General features: G+C 51.6%; 1 protein-coding gene across 1 annotated transcript; it reads right to left on the bottom strand.

The window, feature by feature from the left end:
• Window positions 1-2,575: 2,575 nt before the first annotated feature.
• Window positions 2,576-20,285, bottom strand: SIAH2 (siah E3 ubiquitin protein ligase 2). Its single transcript, XM_081301567.1, has 2 exons — window positions 19,570-20,285; window positions 2,576-4,133 (listed from the first exon to the last, which is right to left on the bottom strand). The coding sequence occupies exons 1-2, from the start codon at window positions 19,987-19,989 to the stop codon at window positions 3,576-3,578; spliced, it is 978 nt and encodes a 325-aa protein (XP_081157693.1). The 5' UTR covers window positions 19,990-20,285; the 3' UTR covers window positions 2,576-3,575.
• Between the last annotated feature and the right edge of the window lie 369 nt (window positions 20,286-20,654).

The raw sequence follows: 20,654 nt of genomic DNA, 5'->3' as shown, positions 1-20,654 counted from the left end.
CAAGTGCTAGGGGCTCTGATGTGGTCTGGACCCAGGCGGGGCAGTGAGGGGGGGGAGAAGTTGGCGGGTCCTGGAGGGGAGCGGGGTCCCTCTATTTCCCGGATTATGAATTGGTGCCTGGCACGTCATAATCCCCCCCCCCTTTTTCTCAGTACAGAAGACACCATGCGTCACCATGCGTCAGCCTAGACTATTCCAGCCAGCTGCGGGGTTTTGAGGCAGCGACTTCCCCTTTTATAGAGCTTCTGATTCCTCAAATGGCAGTGGGAGTGTGCATTGGGGTCAGTGGGATCCCTAGCTGTTCCTGCCTCGCCATCTGGGGACTCCCGACCACAGTATTAGCAGAAGGAGATTTTAAGCTTCGAGTAAGCAGCAGAAGCAGAAGGGTCAATGATAGGGAAGAATCTCCCATCCTTGAAGCATCCGTGCCCCTTTCACAGGGTAGTGGAGTCACAATCACCCTGTTATAGTGGCAGAGGCCATATGGATCAGGAACCGCTTAGGACACAGCCACAAAGCAGACTTGGTCTCTGGGACAGGCCCAGCCAGGGAAGCAGAGAGGTGGCTCACCTGCTGGTGCTGCGGACACACGATAGGTCAAGTGTCCGGTTCCGGGGACACTGACTGGACACACAACTCAACTTTCAATGGCTTGATGTCTCCAGAAATTAGCACTGAAGTATGAGCATCTAGAAAGCAAACCTCCTGAATTTGCAAGTCAGGAAACAGGACCAGAGGCCAGCTGGCGGGCTTGGAGTCCCGTGGCTGGCTACCTGGAAGTCCCAAAGCCTGAAGGGGCCTGTGCAGGGACAGTTTCCTCAGGAGGCTCCCTGGAGTGGTGGTACAAGGCAGTTGCTGATGCTGTCAAGCAGACTCGTGGCCAGGAGCTGGGGTGCCCTGGATGACCGCAGGTGCTTCCTGAAGGGGCCCCCGGGGACAAGGGCCTCAGTGGCTCTTCTCTGAAGTCTCCTAGCATTTCCACGGGGCAGTTCACCCTGAGGAGTGTCCCCTCTCAGTCCTTCAGTCTTTGGGACTCAGGGAGAAGACTGATTCTGCCCCTCCAGGAACTGGGAACCTGTTCTCAAGGTCGGTTGGTTTTTAAAGAATTGATGACTGTCCACATTTTCTCCTGGGGTCCTCTGATCTACTTTTTTCCTTTAAAATGACTCCAGCATCACAAGACAGGTTGAATCTACCATCTTGTTTGAGCAGCCAGACTTTTATCAAATTAGAATATTGAAGGAGGACAGGAAGGGGGAAGAGATTTTCATTGTTTTATTTTTAGAAACATGATACTTATGTGAATCACGTGACCAGTTTTGACAAAAGCCTCTTTAGGTTTAAAAGTGCATTTGCAATTAAAACTATATAAAAATAGCACATAAATTCACATACTTTTTTTTTTTCACTTCCTTTTAAAACAGGGAATAACCTGGGGATTTTTTTTGTGTGTTTTCTGGCAGAAACTTCAGGTTTTTCAAGGAGGTCAGAGAGTGAAGGTCAAGATTGATGACTTCTGGGGACAGGTTAAAGGGAGCTACATCGAGCTGGGCTGCTCCCGTGTGGGAAGCTCTGGAGACGCTGAAGGGGTGTGAATGGGCTTCAAGAGGCTGGACACAGGTCCTTCTGCCACCTGTGTGTGCCCTGTGGCACCCTCATGGTTCCTCTGGGGGCTGAAGGATCTCGCCTTCGGTGCTCTCTCCCTCCTCAGGGTCTCTGTTCAGAGCTGTGCCCTTTGGGGCACTGCTGACCCTCAGTCCCAATTTCCACCATCTCATGTGACCAGGAGGGGAGCCGTGGACACACGGACACTGTGGCCTGCTGGCTTTCACTCGCCCTGCTGCTGGGGCCCAGTGGGTGCTGGACACCATCTGGGAGCAGCCCTGCGGGGGTCGGCGTCCACTGCTCCAGGGTCCTCCAGGATTGAGATGTGCCTCTCCTGGTAGTCACGGCTGTTGCTGTATCCTACGGACCTGGACCTGTGGCCCATAACTGCGACTAGCAGCCTGCAGTCACCGCAGCGCTCCCCTCCCACCAGATCCCTAGGCTGCCTGAGACTCAATGCAGCAGTACAGTTGGAAAACAGCTCCAAGCCACGTTCCTGCCTGGTGCCGTCCCGATGACCCCAGGCCACCGAGGTAGGCAGTTGGAAGTCCCTGTGTAGCATTCGGGACTCTTTTGAATTCTTTTGAGAGTTCAGGGCTGGACTGAGGGAGTGTGCCCGTCACTGTTGGCATCAGCCTGGCCCTGGGCATCAGCCCAGCCTCTTCCTCTGACTCTGGACACCGAGAGCCCTACTCTTCTTGCATGAGAGCCGGCAGTCAGAAAATGCAGTCCTGAGGAGACCCGCAGCACCATGTCGGCCCATAGCACAGAGATGTAGGTTGGACCTGCACCATGACCTTGAGACATGGCTGCTTCCTCCCATGGAAACAGGGACACTCCAATCCTAGAGGTGGTAGTGAAGCTTCTGGCACCTGCACACAGTAGGAGCTCAATAAACACCTATTGCTCAACCAGGAAAATGAAGCACAACATTCATTTTTGAAAAATATTTATTAAAAAACTAAAATGAATGTGGCAAAAAAAAAAAAAAACCCAAAACAAAACAACCATACAACCAACACATACCTATAAATAGCAAGCATAAGACCCGGTGGTAGCACTTTCCAACCGCAGACCTAGTCTTTCAACCAGCTAGTCTAGGAAGGAGGCAGAGGGAAGCCGGGTGTGTGTGTGTGTGTGTGTGTGTGTGTGTGAGAGAGAGAGAGAGAGAGAGAGAAGGGGAGGGGGAGGGAAGGTCATTTGCACTAGTGGTGAGCGGAAAGTGAGAACTACCAACGGCAATGACCTGCTTTCCTCCAGGATGCCCAATCTGGGGTGAGGAGGGGACTCCTGTGGCCTGTCCTGGCTTTAATTGGTGGTGGGGGCTGAAACAGTAAAAAGACAGGCAGCATCAGGAGAGGGCAACCTTAAAGCACCTTTAAAATACGGACCCTTCTGTGATTCGAGCCAGTAATTCTCAAACTTAATTGTTGAAAAGAACCACCCGGGGAGACTGAGAGCTCAGGGACCTCCAAACCTGCATTTCTAGGACAGTCCTCCCAGGGATCCCGGGATTCCACCTAGACTGGTCAGTCCTCCGGGTTGAGAGATGCTGTTGAAAATGTGAAAATGCATTAAGAAATTTCCTGTCCCCTAAAAGCACTAGGGGTCTGCTGACCATCCCCCAGCTCTGGTCAGCACGGGGGACCAATGCAGGGAGGCAGGCGGGTTAGGCCCATCCTAACCCAGCCTCCAGGGCCCTGAGCAACCTGTCAAGTGTTCAGGAAGTAAGTACAATTTAACAAGAGAGTTGATTTTAGGGGGCAGGACAGCCTCCGGTGGCCGCCAGGCAGCCCGTTCACCCAGTGGGATGAGCTGGCCGGGCCCAGTGGGAAGGCGCAGCTCCAAGAGAAGCGGGGTGATTGTGGGTCCTGACCTGTGAAGACACAGCGAATAAAACATCTATAAAAATTTTATTAAACACAGAGCACGCTGCCAGCGGCCTCGGCGGCTGTGGGGCTCACAGCGCTTCACGGACAGCACGTCGAGATAGTCACATTGATTCCCAGGTTCCCATTATCCGCAAAGAGATGTGCGATGGCCGTGTCGAAGACCAGGCAGTCGCTATTCACGATGGCCGCGGCCACGCCATCGTGGATGGACCGGGGCGTGGCCTCCCAGGTCAGTCTCCGCCGGTTGCCGTTTAGCTCCAGCCGGTAGGCGAAGTTCTCGGCCTGCTTGCGGGTGCCAATGAGCAGCACGATGGCGAAGAACTGCTGATGGCCCTCGTACTTCTCCTGCTTCTCCAGCACCAGCATGAAGTGGTGGCCGAAGCAGGACTGCATCATCACCCAGTCCACAGCACCCGGCAGGTTGATGTCCGTGGCCAGGAAGACGATGTCCTCCCCCTGCAGGGTGGTGATGCTCTTGTGGGCGTGCATGAGGTGGGACATCACGGCTTCCAGCGACCCCTGCCATTTGCAGGAAGCTCCGGGACACGGGCAGGAGTAGGGTCGGTATTCACAGATGTCCTCGTGTTCCGGTTTCTCCGTGTGGTGCAGGGTCAGGGAGCAGCCCGTGGTGGCATACTGCAGAGACGGAGAGAAGCACACAGGTCACCACACTTTCTTCAGCATCTGCTGGCACAACCCCCTGAGCCCTTGACCCACTCGGGCTTCCTGCCTTGCCCGCGCTCCTGTCTCGACTGCGGGGTTGGTACGAGTGCATACAGGAGGCCACAGACTCGGTTCCCACATGTCACCAACAGTGTCAAGCACGGGGGCCTTTCCTGAGCCAGGAATGTCCTGCTCCCCAGGCCCACCCTCATTCCAATGCTACTAAAAGATGAGAATTAATGTTCTTTTACTACAGTGAACACATTGAGAAGCCAACCTGGCTTTCCCTTTATTGTTTATGAATCTGTTGTTTGTTTTTATATTAAGGATTGAGCCTGGGGGTGCTTAACCACTGAGCCCCAGCCCCAGCCCTTTTATTATTTACTGAGAGACAGGGTCTCGTGACGTTGCGTAGGACCCCACTAAGGTGCTGAGGCTGGAATTGAACTTGTGATCGTCCTGCCTCAGCCTCCTGCTCTGCTGGGATCACAGGGCGCCACTGCGCCAGGCTTCCCCCCACCCCCACCCCACCGGGATTGCTTTGGCCCCGGGGAGCATTGGCATTAGACTAGTTTTCACATAATGACACATTATTTCTGTGACTCCCTCTATCCCTTCCTGGCTTGAACTGGTGACTGGCAGGCGGGCGGTGCAGAAGGCTGCCCTCTGGGCACTGCAGGCCTGACCAGGCTAGGGCAGAGGAAGGCAGAGACCCTCCACACCTCGCCTTCCTATCTGCACCCTTCCCCAGGGCACTCTGTCCCTTCTCTTTGGGTGGAAAGAAAGCCCAGCTGAGCACTCCTTGGATATCGCAGAAGATGGCTCATTGCAGGGTCCCAGTCAGGAGCAGCCCACTGCCCAGCCTGCCAAGGGCCCTCGTCTCTACGAGGAGCAGGGCAGCACCTGCAACAGGCCCTGGGAGCGGGGATCGAGGAGCTGACTGTCACCGCTGTCCTGGGACCTCACAGGGTGGAACGAGAGCGACTCTTCCCTCATACTCAGGTGACATTTCCAGGAGATAAGTCACTCCATCCTAGGAAGACCTCCCTGAAGGGAATTATACTTCTGCTCCCAACCTTCCCAGGAACGACGAAGCAACTCCTAGACACCAGAGGAGAGTCAGCCTGCAAGAGACACTGCAGAGGACTGTCCTGTTGTCACACAAGAAAGAAGAAGCCAGAGACACCCTGCAGGTGAGCCCAGGGCCTGGACTCAGACCTCGGGGTAGAGCGCAGGTGAAGGTGAGAAGCCTGGCTGCTGCCCAGGGACACACTCACGGGGACGCGACGGCCAGCACCAAGCAGGGGCAGAGCCAGGCCATCTTCTAAGATGCCGTGTCTGATTGCTCACAGAACAGCACCCTCCTGTGTCAGCCTCTCTCTACCCCGCGTTACGAAGTGGCCCCTTACAAATTGGGAGTAAGTCAAATTCAAAGCTTTGTGGTTTGAACGTTGTCATCAGAAAACAAGGAGGTTCTGAGCCCTGTCTCTGTGCAGGAGGCCAAGCTACAACCCCCCCCCCCACCCCCGAGAGGGCAGGCGCGAAGCCCACAGTCCTACTGCTGGGTGTCCAGTCTCCTCACCTGCAAAGAGGATTCCAGAAGACAGCCAGCTCCTTCCGACCACCACTACCTCCCTATTACCTCACACAGATTATAGCCTTCAACAGGGACCGGCAGAAAGAACCCGCTATTACCCGCTTTGCTGATAGGGTCTGCTTGTTCATGTTTTGGAACCATGAACTAATTTTAAAAGCCTGGATATAAATTAAAAAAAAAAAAAAAAAAACCAGAAGGAGAAACAAATTTACCCATGTATATTTACACACTGTGTTACTAATTTTGTAAAGCTCAAAAAAACAAAGTCCCTGTTAACTGTGTTTTTAAACCTGGGGCGCGGCTGCGAGTCCAGGGTTCTCGGATGTCCCAGTGTGAGTGGCAGGCAAGGCCCTTCTGTCCAGAGCCTGGCGTGGCTCGGGTTGAAAAAGGCCCTCAGTATTTGGATGCAAAGACGTGTCAGCATGGGCTGTTGACCACAGATGCCCAGGAATAACCCAGGAGTGAGAGGGACTCTGCCGGGGGCACCCAGAAATTCCCCCAGGCCTCTCCCACTCCACGTTAGGGTCTCACCATTCGCCACAGATATTGACCCCTGGTGATGGTTTCCCCACCCAAGCAGGAGTATTTACATTCTGAATTATGGTTTTGCCTTAAAAGTTGCACATTCAACTATTCTTTGAACCCAAATATAGAGAGCAGGGGACCTTCCCTAATGAAACAAATAGAGAAAGCATTACCTTGCATTTGTGAGGACAATGACCCTATGAAAAAAGACTTGCTACAGCGCTCTTCTCTTAGACAAACATACTTCTAAAGGCCTGTGCTTACTCTGCTTTTTCTAAACAAGCAGACCTTTAATCCATTTCTCCTCTCCATGGGGGGGGGAGGGCGTGTCTCAGGACCCCCGGGGCCACTTTAATGACAACTGGATTAGAGCTGTTGTCTCAAAGGGAAGCCCTAACCTGCACACTCACACCGGCCACATTTCTGACTGAGGCTTGGAGCCATACTGGAACCCAGTCTAGAGCATGCCAGATCCCCTCCACCGGGGCGCCCACCCAGGGATCATAGAGGAGTTGAGGGGCCTGTGGATTCTCCGAGACTGCATGTAAATCTGCCTAGGTGCCTCTGAGCAGTCAGCCCAAATCTCCTGGGGCCCTGGCCTGGGATTTGTGTTTTCTTGAAAAGCTTCAAGGATTTCTGAGGGTTGCCAGGGCTCTGAACCTCTATGGCATGCAGTGGGAATAAGCTGTGGATCCTCCAATAGTGTATTTCCAGTAGGAAAGGACCATATGCTGCAAGAATAAAGAATTCAAATACAGTTGTTCCCCTTTATCTGTAGTTTTGCTTTCTGTGGTTTTGTTACTTGCAGTCAGTTGTCCAAAATTATTAAATGGAAAAGTTCCAGAAATATACAACTCATAAGTTTAAATTGTGCACATTTCTGAGCAGCATAATGAAATATAGCATGGTCATGCCATCATTCAGGGTATCCATGCTGTATATACTATCTGCCCAACACTGTCAGGCTTAGTGATCCAGGATCACTTGAAGCAGATAATCTTCCTCCTGATGTATTTTCAGAAGATCAAAAGTAGCCTAATGGGGTTGGGGTTGTGGCTCTGCGGTAGAGCGCCCATCTAGCACATGTGAGGACCTGGGTTTGATCCTCAGCACCACATAAAAATAAATAAATAAAATAAATGCATTGTGTCCAATTACAACTAAAAAAATAAATATTAAAAAAAAAACAGCCTAATGTAATGTCACAACCTCTCTGCCATTCACCTCACTTTATCTAAAGTACTATATCATCTGACATCACTACAAGGGTGAGAACAGCATAGTAGGCTACATTCACATATTTTTTGACAGTATATTGCTGTAACTGTTCTATTTGATATTTAGTTATCAATCTTCCACTATACCTAATTGATAATTGAATTTTATTATGGGTATGTATATATAGGATAAGACAGAAGTGCAGAACCCTCATGATACTGCTCCCTGGCCTCCCCTAGGGGTGTGGGACGTATTCCTAGAGGATAAGCAGGGAAAGATAGTACATCACAAATACTGTCCAACACAGGAAGACTGAGCAGCGCAGGCGGCGGGCTGTCTCAGGTGGGATGGGGTGAGGAGGGCAGTAAGGAACATGTAGCTGTGGACAAAGAGCATGGAGCGGTTCTACCTATTTCTGGGCAGGGGGAGTGGTAGCAGGGGGACAAAGCTTGAGGCAGGTCAGGCTGGACACACAGCTGGTTCATTTAGGTTTTCTCTGAGAGCACCATGGGTGCGCTATGGGATGGGATGGTTTGCAGCATCCCTGGTCTCTATCCATTAGATGCCAGTAGCAACTTCCCTCTGCCCCTCAGCTGTGGCAACTAGGAGTGTCCCCAGGCATGGCTCTATGTCCCTAGTGGGCAGGCCTGCCCCAGCTGAGAACCACCGATTTCACTGAGAACACTGATCTCTTCTGATGAACAATAACACCTGGCTTCCGAGAAGCCCCCTTCACCGCTTTAGGAGGGGCCCATGCCAGAAACCAGGTTGGGCTGGTCACCACTGACCAACAGGCACCCCAGGGCCCCTGGGGAATGCCAGCCCTGGCTGCAGAGCAGGATTGCTTCCCAAGCAAGGGGGTGGCCAGGGAGCAGGTTCTGCCTATTTATCAGACTAGACACAGGAGGCTCAAGAATGTGGTCACTTGTGGTCATACAGGGAGCATAGTCCAGCATGCCCACGTTCGTCCAGTGTACCTCCTCCGCACACACCAGCTTGGGAGTCAAAGAAGCAACATTTTGGGAAAAAGGAACAGAACTGATTTGCATCTGCCTTCACCTTCTGCCCGGACCAGCACATACCCAACCTGGGGCCCACAGATGTGCTGCTCCTGGGACTGCAAGACAGGACCCTGGAAGCTGCAGGGTGGGAGCCCCAGGCACGCTAGCCTTCTCCTGCATCTGGCAAGAAAGTCCCTCTTCCCTCCCCCATTCTGGCTAGGGCTTGCCCCACCTCATGAGGGGCCAGAGGCCTCCTGCACTTGGGCTCAGGAGGGCTTCCTCTGGGAGCCTGTTCCTCGCTGTGCCTCTTGTTACTAAGAGAAAGTAACTGGGTTGCAGAGGGCTGTGTGTCCTGGGACACATCGCAGCTAGAATGAGCTCTCTCCCTAGAGAACCGGCACTTGTTCCCCTGGGGAAGGGGCTGGTTTTAAGTAAAGCTCCCAAAAGAGAAAAAAGAAAAGGAAGAAAAGGAAAATGGATGGGTCAGGAAGGGCGAGAGAGCAAGAAGGAGAGGCTCGAAGAATCAGCAACGCCACTGGACACACACTGTCTCCAGAGACATCCAGGCTGCAGTGACTCCGAGGCCCTGGGCAGCATCCTGCCAGGGAATGGCACTGCATGTCCTGGGGCCTCATTTAAGTCTCTTCAGGGGGCAGTAGTTCCATGCTCTTCCTGGGTATGGGGCCTGCAGGTCCTGTTCAACCTGGAGTGTGGGGAGGGCTTGTCTCTTCACACACAAATACACATAACGAGGCCCTTCGGAACAGTCGGTATGGGCACCTGTTATTTATCTAATAAACAGTCACCGCACATTTGTTTATGAAATGAGCACAAAGCAACGTAGCCCTTCTTAGGTGGAGTAAAGGTCATGGTGCTGAGGGCGCAGGACAAGTCATTCAGTGACTCAGATTCCATGCAGTTCAGGAACAACTGGCTGAACTCCAACAGCCAACACTCCACCACGAGGTGCCAGCTCCGGAGTGTCTCTGGGGACTGTGAGGTAACCACCTGCTCACCTCCTAGGAAACAGCTGAAGGATCAGTGAACCTGCCAGGGCCTCAAAAGAGAATGTGTTTTTCTCCGAGGAGAAAACAAAACCAAAAAACCAAAGCACAATTGATATTTTGTTCCTGATGTCCATAAACTTTTGAATTTAATCCAAGAAATGACCTTGGACGAGGCAAAAGCAAACAGAGCTTCCCTCTGATCCAAATAAGCAGTAATGACCACAAAAAGGCACATCAGTGTCTGAATGCAATGCATGACCCTGGCCTAGGAAGCCAACAGCACTAAAGGATGCACTAAAGGACGTAACTGGGCTGAAATGGGACATGACTGTGTATCAGACAATCAAGTGTGTACTCTGTGTCAATTTCCCAATTTTGATAACTGCTATAATTACATAAGAAAATGTCCTTGTTTTTAAGAGAAAAACAGGGAAGGATTTAGGGGCAAAAATGGCAGGATGCTTGTAATTTACACCCAAATGGCTTAAAAACATGTATATGAGCAGAGAGCCCACAGACCATAAAGCTAAGGCAGCAAAAAGGAAATAACTGGTGAATCTGGATAAAGGCTATTTGGGAATTTTTGGTACTATTATTGCCACTTTCCTGTAAGTCTGCAATCATATCAAAGTAAAAATGTATCAGAGAATTCAGGGACTAAGTCAGCAATTTGTACTTCATGGGATAGAGGTCTGTTGGTTCAATGAATTCAGCTTTCCCATCTTTTTTAGTTTTTAAAGAGAAAATATACTTTTAACTACATGTCCATGTGTAAATGCAATCAGAGTTAACAGTTTTTCTTTTGCTAGAGGTTCTCTGGGGTTCATTTTAGAAACAGAAACAGCTTTGCAGCGAAGACACACATTGTTACAATAAGCAACCCTTCTTTGGTCCTCACAGAGCACAGGCATTGCCACTGTCCTGGGATCCTGCCAAGGGGCTGTAGGCAACTGGCCGGTCTGTGGCCCGGACAGGTCCTCTAGTAGCAGTTTCACTTCCTGCCACCCCTCGTATCCCAAGGCAAATTCCGGCTCCATTCTGTCCTCATCTGATCGGTGAGCTCTGGGGGTCAAATGGAGCATTAGGGAGGTGAACCCAGAAATGAAAGTAGGGGTGTGAACTGAGGGTGGACAGGAGGCTGGGCTCCTCATGGTTCACTTATCACATGCGACCAGCAGGGAGCAGGGGAGGTGGGGCCTCCATCTTCTCCACTTCCTGCAGACGCATGCAGCTGGGTGGCTGCTAACCCGTTGGGACTCACGTTATCACATGTTAAATTTACAGCTCGCCGCTTCTGAAAGCCAAGCTAGCGCTTCTGTGGCTGAGAATGTCCACCTGCCTCTTGCTATCGTGGGTTTTCCCCCCATTGTTTATGGATCTATTACGTTTGCTTAGATTCAGTGTGACTTATAGACGGATTGCTTCTCGTCCACCCGATATTTGTTGATAGATGAACTCTCCGTTTATCTGATGATGACAAAGTGTTCACCATGTTAATTCTCCTTTATTAAGTCTCACTTAATAAAGTGTGTGGAGAAGACTGCTTACTTTTTATTTCGATTTCAGACACAACGGGTTTGTCTGTCCCCCCTCGATAAAGGGGCTTCATGTTTTATTGACATAGCCTCTTGGTGTTTACAGCTCTTCTGAAAACTTACAAGGACCAGGGACACCAGCACTGCTCTTCTCTTGATGGCTCTGCGCTCCTCAGCTTTCTGCAGAGCCGCAAGAACCCAGGAAAAGTCATGATCAGAACCCAGTATCCTCTGTGACCTTGAGCCCCCCTCTGTAGCTCACCCTTGACTCCTATGAACAGTGGAAGACCCGTGGCCTCAGGTCAGCCAGTCTGACCTGGGCAACAGGAGAAAGTCAAACCTCTCGAGTGACTTGATTGTGATACTGGGCCTGCTGCTCTCTATAGCCTCTCACCTAGGACCCCAGCACATCTTCATCTCACTCACTGTGAAGTCCTCACCTCCACTCCGAGGCCACTCGGGGAGATGCCTATCTACCCACGGCACAGCAACGGTTTTACAGATAATAATAGGAGAGGACGATATTACTCAGCACCAGGACTGCAAAAAGCATCACCCCGCAGTAGTGAGAGTCACGTACTGATAACTCAGAATTTTCTTCTTGGGAAAGTAATCAAATTAAAACATTGGGCTCAAAAATTTACCCAAGAACACGGACATCCCAGGAGCAGCAGACAACCTTCTTACTGAAGGGGGTGTTGGTGGAAGGCCTGGGACTGACTACTATCACAGACACTGGAGAACACCTTGTCACGGGGGCAGGGTGCCTGTGGCCTCACAGAGACTCTCAAGATGGCAGGGGTTTATTTTTAATCTTTGCAACTGTAAACAAAAGTTGACTTTCCACAATGCATGCTTCTCATTTGACCACAGCCAGAGTCAGCAACACCCACACATTGTCTTGGGAAACCAGTTTTGTGAGGTCCTTTCTGAGAACACGCTCCAGCAAAGGACAGAAATGGCTGGGGTCAAGGGCTTTCTGCTGAGCTGCAAGAACCCTGCCCACCCCACATGCCAGGCTCCCGCCCGCACGGTCACTTAACTGCCCCGACACGTCTTCCAACAGCGCCCTTCCTCCGCAGCCCTTCCTTCTTGACTGAGCAGTGAATTCCCCAGAAGACTTCAATGGTAGGGTTGTCACATTTGCAAATAAAATGACAAGATGTCCAGCATCTGCCAGGCAATGTCTGGGATATATTGTTCCTCCCCGTTTATGTGTTGCTTATTTGGAACTCAAATTTAACCAGCACTCTGTGTTTTACCTGGCAACACTTATAATAAGAGGGCCCTTCTGATACCATAGCCAGCTGTCCCTGTGAAGCCACCACCTGAGTCTGGAACGGAAAGGTGAGTGAGCAGCAGGTGAGTGGGCAGCAGGAAAGGCTTGAAGCAGAAAAGACATTGTAAGCCAGGTGTGGTGGCCACACTAATAATCGCAGCCACTCCAGAGGCTGAGGCAGGAGGATCACAAGGTCAAAGCCAGCCGTAGCAACTTAGTGAGGCCCTGAGCAGCTCAGTGAGACCCTGTCTTTAAATAAAATATAAAATAGGGCTCGGAATATAGCTCAGTGGTTAAGGTCCCAGGGTTCGATCCCCAATACAAAAAAAAAAAAAAAAAAAGATGTTGATATATAGTTGCAAGATCCAGATTGGTGTTTCTGGTCCCAAAATTTAGAAACTGTGTGGGCTTGGGCAGATCTCTAAGGGGCACACTAAAGGCCTCCTACATCCTTTACACTGTGCCTGGGGGACAGCAGGAAACAGTGCGCCTATCCAGGCCTCCTGAGAGCAAGACACACAACATCCCACAGCAACCTGCCAGCCCCTCCACATCACCCACCAGGACCCTCCACCCTTTCTTCATGGCAAACTCCTGCTCAACCTTCAGATGGGGCTGGCACCACCACTGCAGAGAGACCTCCAGGCACCTCTGCTCCTTCCCTCTGGAAAAGTTCTGCTGTCCCATCTGCTGCCACCTTAGGCACAAAGTTTTGGGAGGACAAGGCAGCTGAGCAGAAGCACTGGCTGGTGAGGCACATGGGATGCCGGGCTTCCCAGGCAGGGGTGGGTTTGGTTAAAAGGTGGTGGGGCTGGGTGTAGCTCAGGGCACGGCACTTGCTCAGTATGCACAAGACCCTGGGTTCCATACCCAGCTCCAGGGAAAGATATATGGGTAACCAGCAGCCCCCGATTCTGGCCTGAGGACAATGCCAGCGGTGGGGGGTTGGGAAGCCACCTGCACTCAACAGAACCATAAAGAAACCCGCTTCACTCCCCAGAGCGCAGGTTCTGCATGTGCCCTGCAGGTCCACCCTAATTCCAGGAATTTGTCCTTAGGAAATGTTTATTTTCTTGTGCACAATGATTCTGTTATTGTGGAACTTTTTTTCTCAATCACAGTAAAAAAAAAAAAAATAGAATGACTTATGTGACCTCAAATATACCTTGATTAAATAATTCTGGTGCCGTTATGGAATTCTGGAATTACAGCATCACATAACTATTAGACACGGCCTTACAGATTTTCTATCACTGTAGAACAGCAGTCACAATGTATAAGATGAAAAAAACAGGCTATGAAACAACACTATGTTAGGGGTCTTCATTTTACTGCTTTTTGTTATTGTTTGTTGGGAAAACTTCACTGACACACAAGTTTGCAAGACATATGTGAAGTGCTATAGTGGTTTTTTTTCTTGACGGGGAAGGCAGTTCTAAGGAATTTTAAGTTTACATTACTTTCTATATATCCTACATTTAAAAATAATGTCATGACTTTAAAAAGCATATGCTATAATATATGAAATAAAATATACAGAGTGTAATACATGCATTTTTAATACCTGGTTAATCAAACCAGGCTTCCCCTTTTAGGGGTATTAGAGAAATGAGGTACAGTCTTGACGGCAACCATCCAACGCCAGGGGCCAACCTACCTAGCTCTGTGGAAGCCCTTGAGGATGAGGAGGAGGGACAGGAAGTCCGGGGGCAGAAATAAGAAATGAGCCTGGGCCTGACCTCAGGCATTGGCCACTCTCCCCTTACGAGCTCCTAACTGCACACATGCACTGAATGCCAGGGCTGTGCCAGGCACTCTGCAAGGCTTCTACCACAATGGTCCTCACAACAATCCTATCACAACCCCATTTTCCAGTGAGGCACCAAGGCTGAGAGGCCACCAGATAGCTTGAGGGGCTGGACCAGAAGGCAGGAACAGGACCTGTAACCAGGGGACCAGTGACCAAGACACCACCTCTGTTGAGTGAAGGTTTGAAAGAGTGCGTCTCTACAAGGCAGAGAAACTTGTGCCCCACAGATGCTACAGTCTAAGGAATCATGACGTAAAATGTTCACCAAACTGGGAATGAGGAGATGGCAGTTTCGTGGTTTTCAAGAAATAGAGACAGACCTGGGCCTCTGGGATGACAGTGACGAAATCCTGCTGGAGTTTGCAGCGTCTCTCCTGAGCCTTGGAAAGTACACACTGAACATAAAGCCGTCTTTGATCAGGAAAACGTCCTTATTTTCCCTTTTCTGGAACCACAGTCTGGTCACACACACAGTGTGTGTGTGTCACAGGCCCTGCACAAGCCGTCAGCAATACACGTGGCTCTGAAGACTGGCTTTCAGTGTAGCCACTGTGTACCTACTGTGTGCTCCTTCCAAGGAGTGAGGACCTTGAGGGTCTTAATAAAAAATGCAATTTACTGTCAATTTTGTCAGAGGCACAAATGTGTCCCTTAAGCCGCTGGCCCTGAGGTTTTCTACAGTCACGCAGTGCTTTCTAGGGCTTTTAAAAAGGGCTCTGGTGCAGAAGCAGGGAGCACCTAACACACACTCAGGCTGGCACATTCCAGGCCAGACTGGCTAGTCAGAGGTTTTGGTTCCTCTGCATCCTGCTTGTAGGAAGGATCAACTGTAATGCAAATTCGCTCCAGCTCCAGGTCTTGGAGACCTGTGAAGTCTCTGGCCCTCGATGTGTCCATGTGTCGAGTTACATTTTAGTCTGATACATAATATTCTTGTGCTTCTGTTCTCAATTTTGAATGCCCCATTGCCAGTTTTGCTCTTTAAAACCTTGAACCTTGGTGTTAATGTGGCTCCTCGTCCTGACAGCACATTCTATGCTCTTACGGGCAACCTGTCAATTTCAAGCAGTAGTGAGGGCCGCAGGGCCAGTCTCCTAAGCGGCCGTGCCTTTGGGGGGGCTTCTGAGGTTAAGAAGAGATCTTGGAGACTGTTTTGGCTCACCGCTATCTCCTCAGACTTTGAGGTGATCACCATCACCTTACCAGCACCCTAACTCCACCCTCCCTCCTGTGATCAGGGAGGCCGAGGCTCAGGACAGCACTTCTGATCTGGTCTCAGAGCACCCAGCGCCAGGTGGGATCACCCTTCTTTACCACAATGAAGGAAGAGGCTCGGGTTCAGGTTCAGGCTCAGGCAGCACGTGACTGGACAAAATCAGACAAAGCCAGGACCTCGAGAAGCCAGCTCCTGTCTGCTGACTGGGACCCTTACTAGATTTCAGAACTTCAGAGTGAGAAAGAACCTCGATATCATCATTTAACTTAAGCTCTTCTCCTAAAGACCCTTGGGTGCAAAAAATAAACTGGCTGTCTAAAGTCAAACACCCAGTCACCAGGACAACAGCTGAAGTCTCTGGATGGCCAAAACGAACATTCTCTCGGCAAGGAAGGAAAAAAGAAAACAAGAAATAAAACCCCAATTTTCAGTTCCAAAGTTCACATATGATAAGAATAGGAGGAGAAGCGGTAGGCTCAGTGAATGCTTTCTAGAAGACCAATGGGAGCTTGTCCTCAGCAGCTGGAATTTGGCCTGCAGACATGGTTAGTTTGGACAGCAATGGCAGGCAGGCTGGCTCTACCTGTGGATATGGCCCATGCTGGTAAAAAAAAATTTAAAAATATTTAACATAAGAGTTCAGATTTCTGGGCTTTTGGTGAAAAATTATTAAAAATTATAAAGATCTGGCATGGTTCCATTCACATCCCCAGGTGAGAGAGGGCTGCCTTCTCGGTGGGAGTTTCTGTGACGGCGGGGTCTTACTGTGTTGACCAGACAGTTTGGAACTTGTGGGCTTGACTGATCTCCAGTGATCTCGCCTCAACCTAGGGTTATCCTCCTTGGAGGGCACAAGTTCTCTGGTTCCCCACCACCTGCACTGCTCCTTGAGGTCCCCTGCCCTGAGGCCATGTGTCACACACCTCTCCTGGGCATACCCTTTCCCTTCCGGCACTCTCAGTTGCTCTCTACTGGACCAGTGTTGGTCCTCACTGAGGGCCTGGAAGCATTCAGCCAGGTTGAGTGACCCTGTGTGGCTTTTTTTTTTTTTTTTTTAACAATACCACTACAATCTAACTACGGGGCAGAGTTGTCTGGCTGAGGCATCCATATTCAATACTTTTAAGACATGCTACCAGAAACCTTTAAAGAGGACAGAGAAACAGTGGAAAGACACGTGGGGAGGCACGTGGGCTGGGGTGTGCAGAGAAGCCCAGGCCCATGGCGGGAGGCACGGCGGACGGTGGAGCATGCTGAGCTGTCGGCAGACACGTCGCCCTTCACTTTCCTACACCCACACCCACAGAGGGGGAGCTTCCTATGGAATGGGTTGTCAACACTCTTAGTCACAGAGTGCACTGTGGCCACCCAGGGGGAAGTTGGCTGACAGACACCCTTTTTGAAAAGCGGAGACCAGCTAACAAGGCAGGTGGCACCCTGTCTCAAAGGTGTGGCCACACTTGAGCCTTTAATTAAATGGCCCTACACCTAGGTATTTGGCAACACGTCCATTTTTTGGCCAGTGGAAGCACAACCAGCAGGGAACTGTGTTGGACCAGGCCGTCAGAAGCCTCTCTGGGGATCCCAACCACCAGATAGTTTTGTTACTACTATCAACCTGGAGTTGAGATTTGGACACTTGGGGTGTAAATTCAGATTCAAAATTTCTATGTTTGATTCAAAATTTCTATTCAGTAAGGAGTAAAGTGCATTCCTGTGTGGGGAGACCAGCAGGGTTCACCCCAGGGCCAGTGGCTCATGTGTGACATGACAAGTCAGTCCACCTAAGCACTCTGCAGGCATGAGTCTCCTCACGTGGGGAAACAAAAAAGCAAACTCATGAAAGCTGCCACATGCAAAGTAGCTGGCCCATGGAAGGTGCCTAGAGGCTGCCCGTAGCTCCCCTCTCTCCATGGATTGCTGGCTGCACTTAGAAGTCCAGCAGTCAGGTATCTCCTTTAATAGTGAGGAAAGCAAGGACCCCAAAGGGGGTCTTTCAGGCAAACCGGGGCAAAAACCATGCAGTTTTGGAGACCTGGGCTCTGCTACTTTATCCAACACTGGTAAAGGTGGGTAAATGGAATAAGCTGGCTCCTAAGGGAAATTTCAAGTGCAGGTGGGGACAATGACAAGGCAGTCCCTAGGATTCCCAGGAGCTTGGCACTGCAGGCTGAAGGGTTTTCAGTTTGACACAGACCTTCGTCCTTTCCTGGCCCACCCTTGCCAAAGCACATCTCTTGGCTCGTTGCTAGGCCTATTATACACTCAAATTTGGCTTCTCCATACTATCTGAGAGCTGCCCTGCTAACCAGAGGTGAGGCATGCACACTTCACCTTCACAAATCTCACACATCTGCACACACGAGATCGACCCCAAGGTCCATTCTAAGCGTGGCTCCTGGTCTGTAGATGACAAGATGACCCTTTAAATTTTCAGCTGGCAAAGTTGAAGCTGTGCCCAGCTGCATTCTTACAAAGACTTGCAAGATCACTGCTGCGTACACAGGACTCTCCCTGATTCCAAAGAGAACACTTTTTAAGAACGTTTTTAGGACAGAACATGTGTTTCCCAGGAACCAGAGCCCTAGGTACTCCAGTGCAGCTTCACACTCCACAGGGCTCCACTGTTCTCCTCCCTTGCTCTTATGAGATTGTGTTTCAGAAATAAGTCATGGAATGCTAGCGGGTGCCAAGTGCTCACCTGGGAACGGTAGAAGGCCATTTCTTCCAGGTAAGCAGTATAGGAGGAGGGCTTGAAAGCAGAGGAATTCACTAAGGGTATCTGAAACCCCGCAGTCCAAACATGGATTCAAACCCTTATTTGAATATTCTATTTTAAACCTGGTTGGTGGCAGGGCAGAAGACCGAATTAATTCACTCATTGTACTAACTTAAGTCTCAGGCCTGAATTCTCTGGTGAATTATTTTTAATTTAAAAAACAGGCTCTTGCCCTATTTAAAAAAAAAAAAAAAAAAAAAAGGCAGCACTGAGGAGAAACACAAGAGGCTAAATGGCTCCAAAGGCAGAAGTCACTTGTACAAGAGAAACTCATGTGTCTCCATGACAGTCTTTCCACCTCCAGGTTCAGGAAGTGACCTCTGCAGTGCAGCTGTGTTCTAAGGAGGCAAGAGACAGGTCAGTCTGTGCCACTGCTCCTGAGGAATTCTAAGTTGCAGATGGAGGTAAACAGATGTTACAATATAATCACATAATGTAATCACATAATGTAATATTAGGCCACCGTTTAAAATATGACGAGGTTCCACTAGGTTTGATATAAAAGAAAATATATCAATTTAAAAAGCAAGTTGCACAAGGTATTTTTGGAGGAAAACTTCTGTCTATGTATGGGTATAAAAAACCTTCAGACACACTGACATCCACCATCTATATTTAGCCTCAAGGGTGCAATGTACACAGGGCTCTAAGAGTCTGTGGAGACACACTTAACAGTGACAGGGAGGAGCAGGAGATTTTTAGTCTTCTCGCTGTACTTTTCTTGTCTTTGGGGTCTTCATTTCTCACAAGGGCACTGGTAATAGGTGACAATTTAAACTAAAGAATAAAGTGACTGGCTTTACAGAATGCTAAGGGTGGCTCCTGTGTGTCCCTGTTAAATGCCTGTGCTGACCCTCTGTGCTGACCCCCTGGGGACAAACACTAGGCCTTGGAAGGCCAGGGACAGGGAAAGGCGTGGCTGGCAGGGTTCTCTCTTTGCTGGAGGAAAACAGGCTCCAGGCACCTCCCCCCCACCACCACATTTTTTAAAGCTATACTCCCTAGAGCTCCCACGTGTCCGGGTGCGCAGACAGTGGAAGCAGGATCCAGGAGGAACCCACTACCAGCTGAGCGCCGGTGAAGGGTGAACCGAGCCGGCCCATCTCCCTTCTCAACCAGCTTCCCAGCGTAGAGCCAGCCCCGTGGAGCACACCCGGGGAACAGGTCTGCAGAGGTCGCAGGCTCTGGGCTGGGGGAGCTGCGCTGTGTTCCAACAACCAGCTAGAGCCAATTAATCTGGGGTCAGTGCTCAGACAAATGTCAACCCAGAGCAACACTCCAAGTGGACAGGTGGTCACAGGGAGGGTGGACAAAGTGTAAACAGTTTTGGTCTTGTTTTTAAACGAGAGATACCATCCACCTCTTAGGGCCTAGGAGAGGGCTGGAGGACGGAGTTTCGGAAGATTGCCGGGCAGAAGTGCTCGGGCTGTCCCTGGGCTTACCTTGCAGGGAAACAGGACTGCCGAGGCCACTTTCTCCATAGCCAGATTCCTGATGCTGGGCGTCAGCGCGCCCCTGCACGTCGGGCAGCAGCTCAACTTCTGGCGGCATTGGTTACACACCAGGTGCCCGGCCTGGCACTGCAGGATGGGGGGCAGGACATAGTCAAAGCAGACCGGACACTCGAAGAGCGAGGTCAGCTCGTGGTGCTGCGGGGACACCGGGCCGGCCCCGCCGCCGCCGCCAGGGCCTGAGATCACCGCTGCCGCGGCGGGCACCGCGGACGAGCCGGGGCCCGCAGCCGAGATGGTGGCGGCGGCTGGGGGCGCAGCCGGGGGCTGAGCGTGCTGGGTCTGCGGCGGCGGCGGCTGCTTGCTGCAGGGTTTGTTAGCGCTGGGGCCGGTGGAGGACGGGCGGCTCATCGCGCTCCGAACCAACCATGGAACTGCGGGCGCCTGCCTGCCGCGGGGCCGCCCGGGTCAAGGCGGTGCGCGCCCCGCGGGCGGCGGGCTCCGGGGCAACGCCACGGCGCCCAGCCGGGGACCGGGTGCCGGGACGATCGACCCAGGAAGGCGGAGTCTGGACTGCGCTGACGCTCTCTGTGGCCCCGGCACTACTAACGCCCCTCCGCCTCCGACCCCTCGCGGTGCCCTGCTCTCGGTGGCCTTCGGCCCCGAACCCGAGCGGTGCGGAGAGCCCCGGCCCACCAGCTTCTGGAGCTGCAGCTGACGCAAGCCCCGGGGGCGCGCGCGGACGTGACGCCTGGACACGTGTGCGACCGCCCAGGCGCGCGGGGACTGGCAGAGCCACCCTGCGCCTGGGCGCGGGCTCCGCCCGGCTCCAGCTGGCAGCGCAGGGGCCGCCTAGCGCCGGCGCTTCCTGCTCGCGCGGCCGCCCGGCCCGCCCCAGAGCGCGAGCCGCCTTTCCGGGCTGGGCAGGGGGCCGCCCTCGGGGAAGGCGTCGCCCAAGTCCTCTGGCCACACCCCGGGGAGCCTTGGCGACGCGTAGCCGCAGCTCAAACCAGAAGGGCAACTTGAGGCCGAGCGGGGGCGTGGCGGTGGGCGGGCCAGGACGCGAGCTGGCGCCG

Source organism: Spermophilus citellus, assembly GCF_964194105.1.
Source record: "Spermophilus citellus genome assembly, chromosome: 7".
NCBI lineage: Eukaryota > Metazoa > Chordata > Mammalia > Rodentia > Sciuridae > Spermophilus > Spermophilus citellus.
This window is presented reverse-complemented; position numbering and strand designations above follow the sequence as displayed.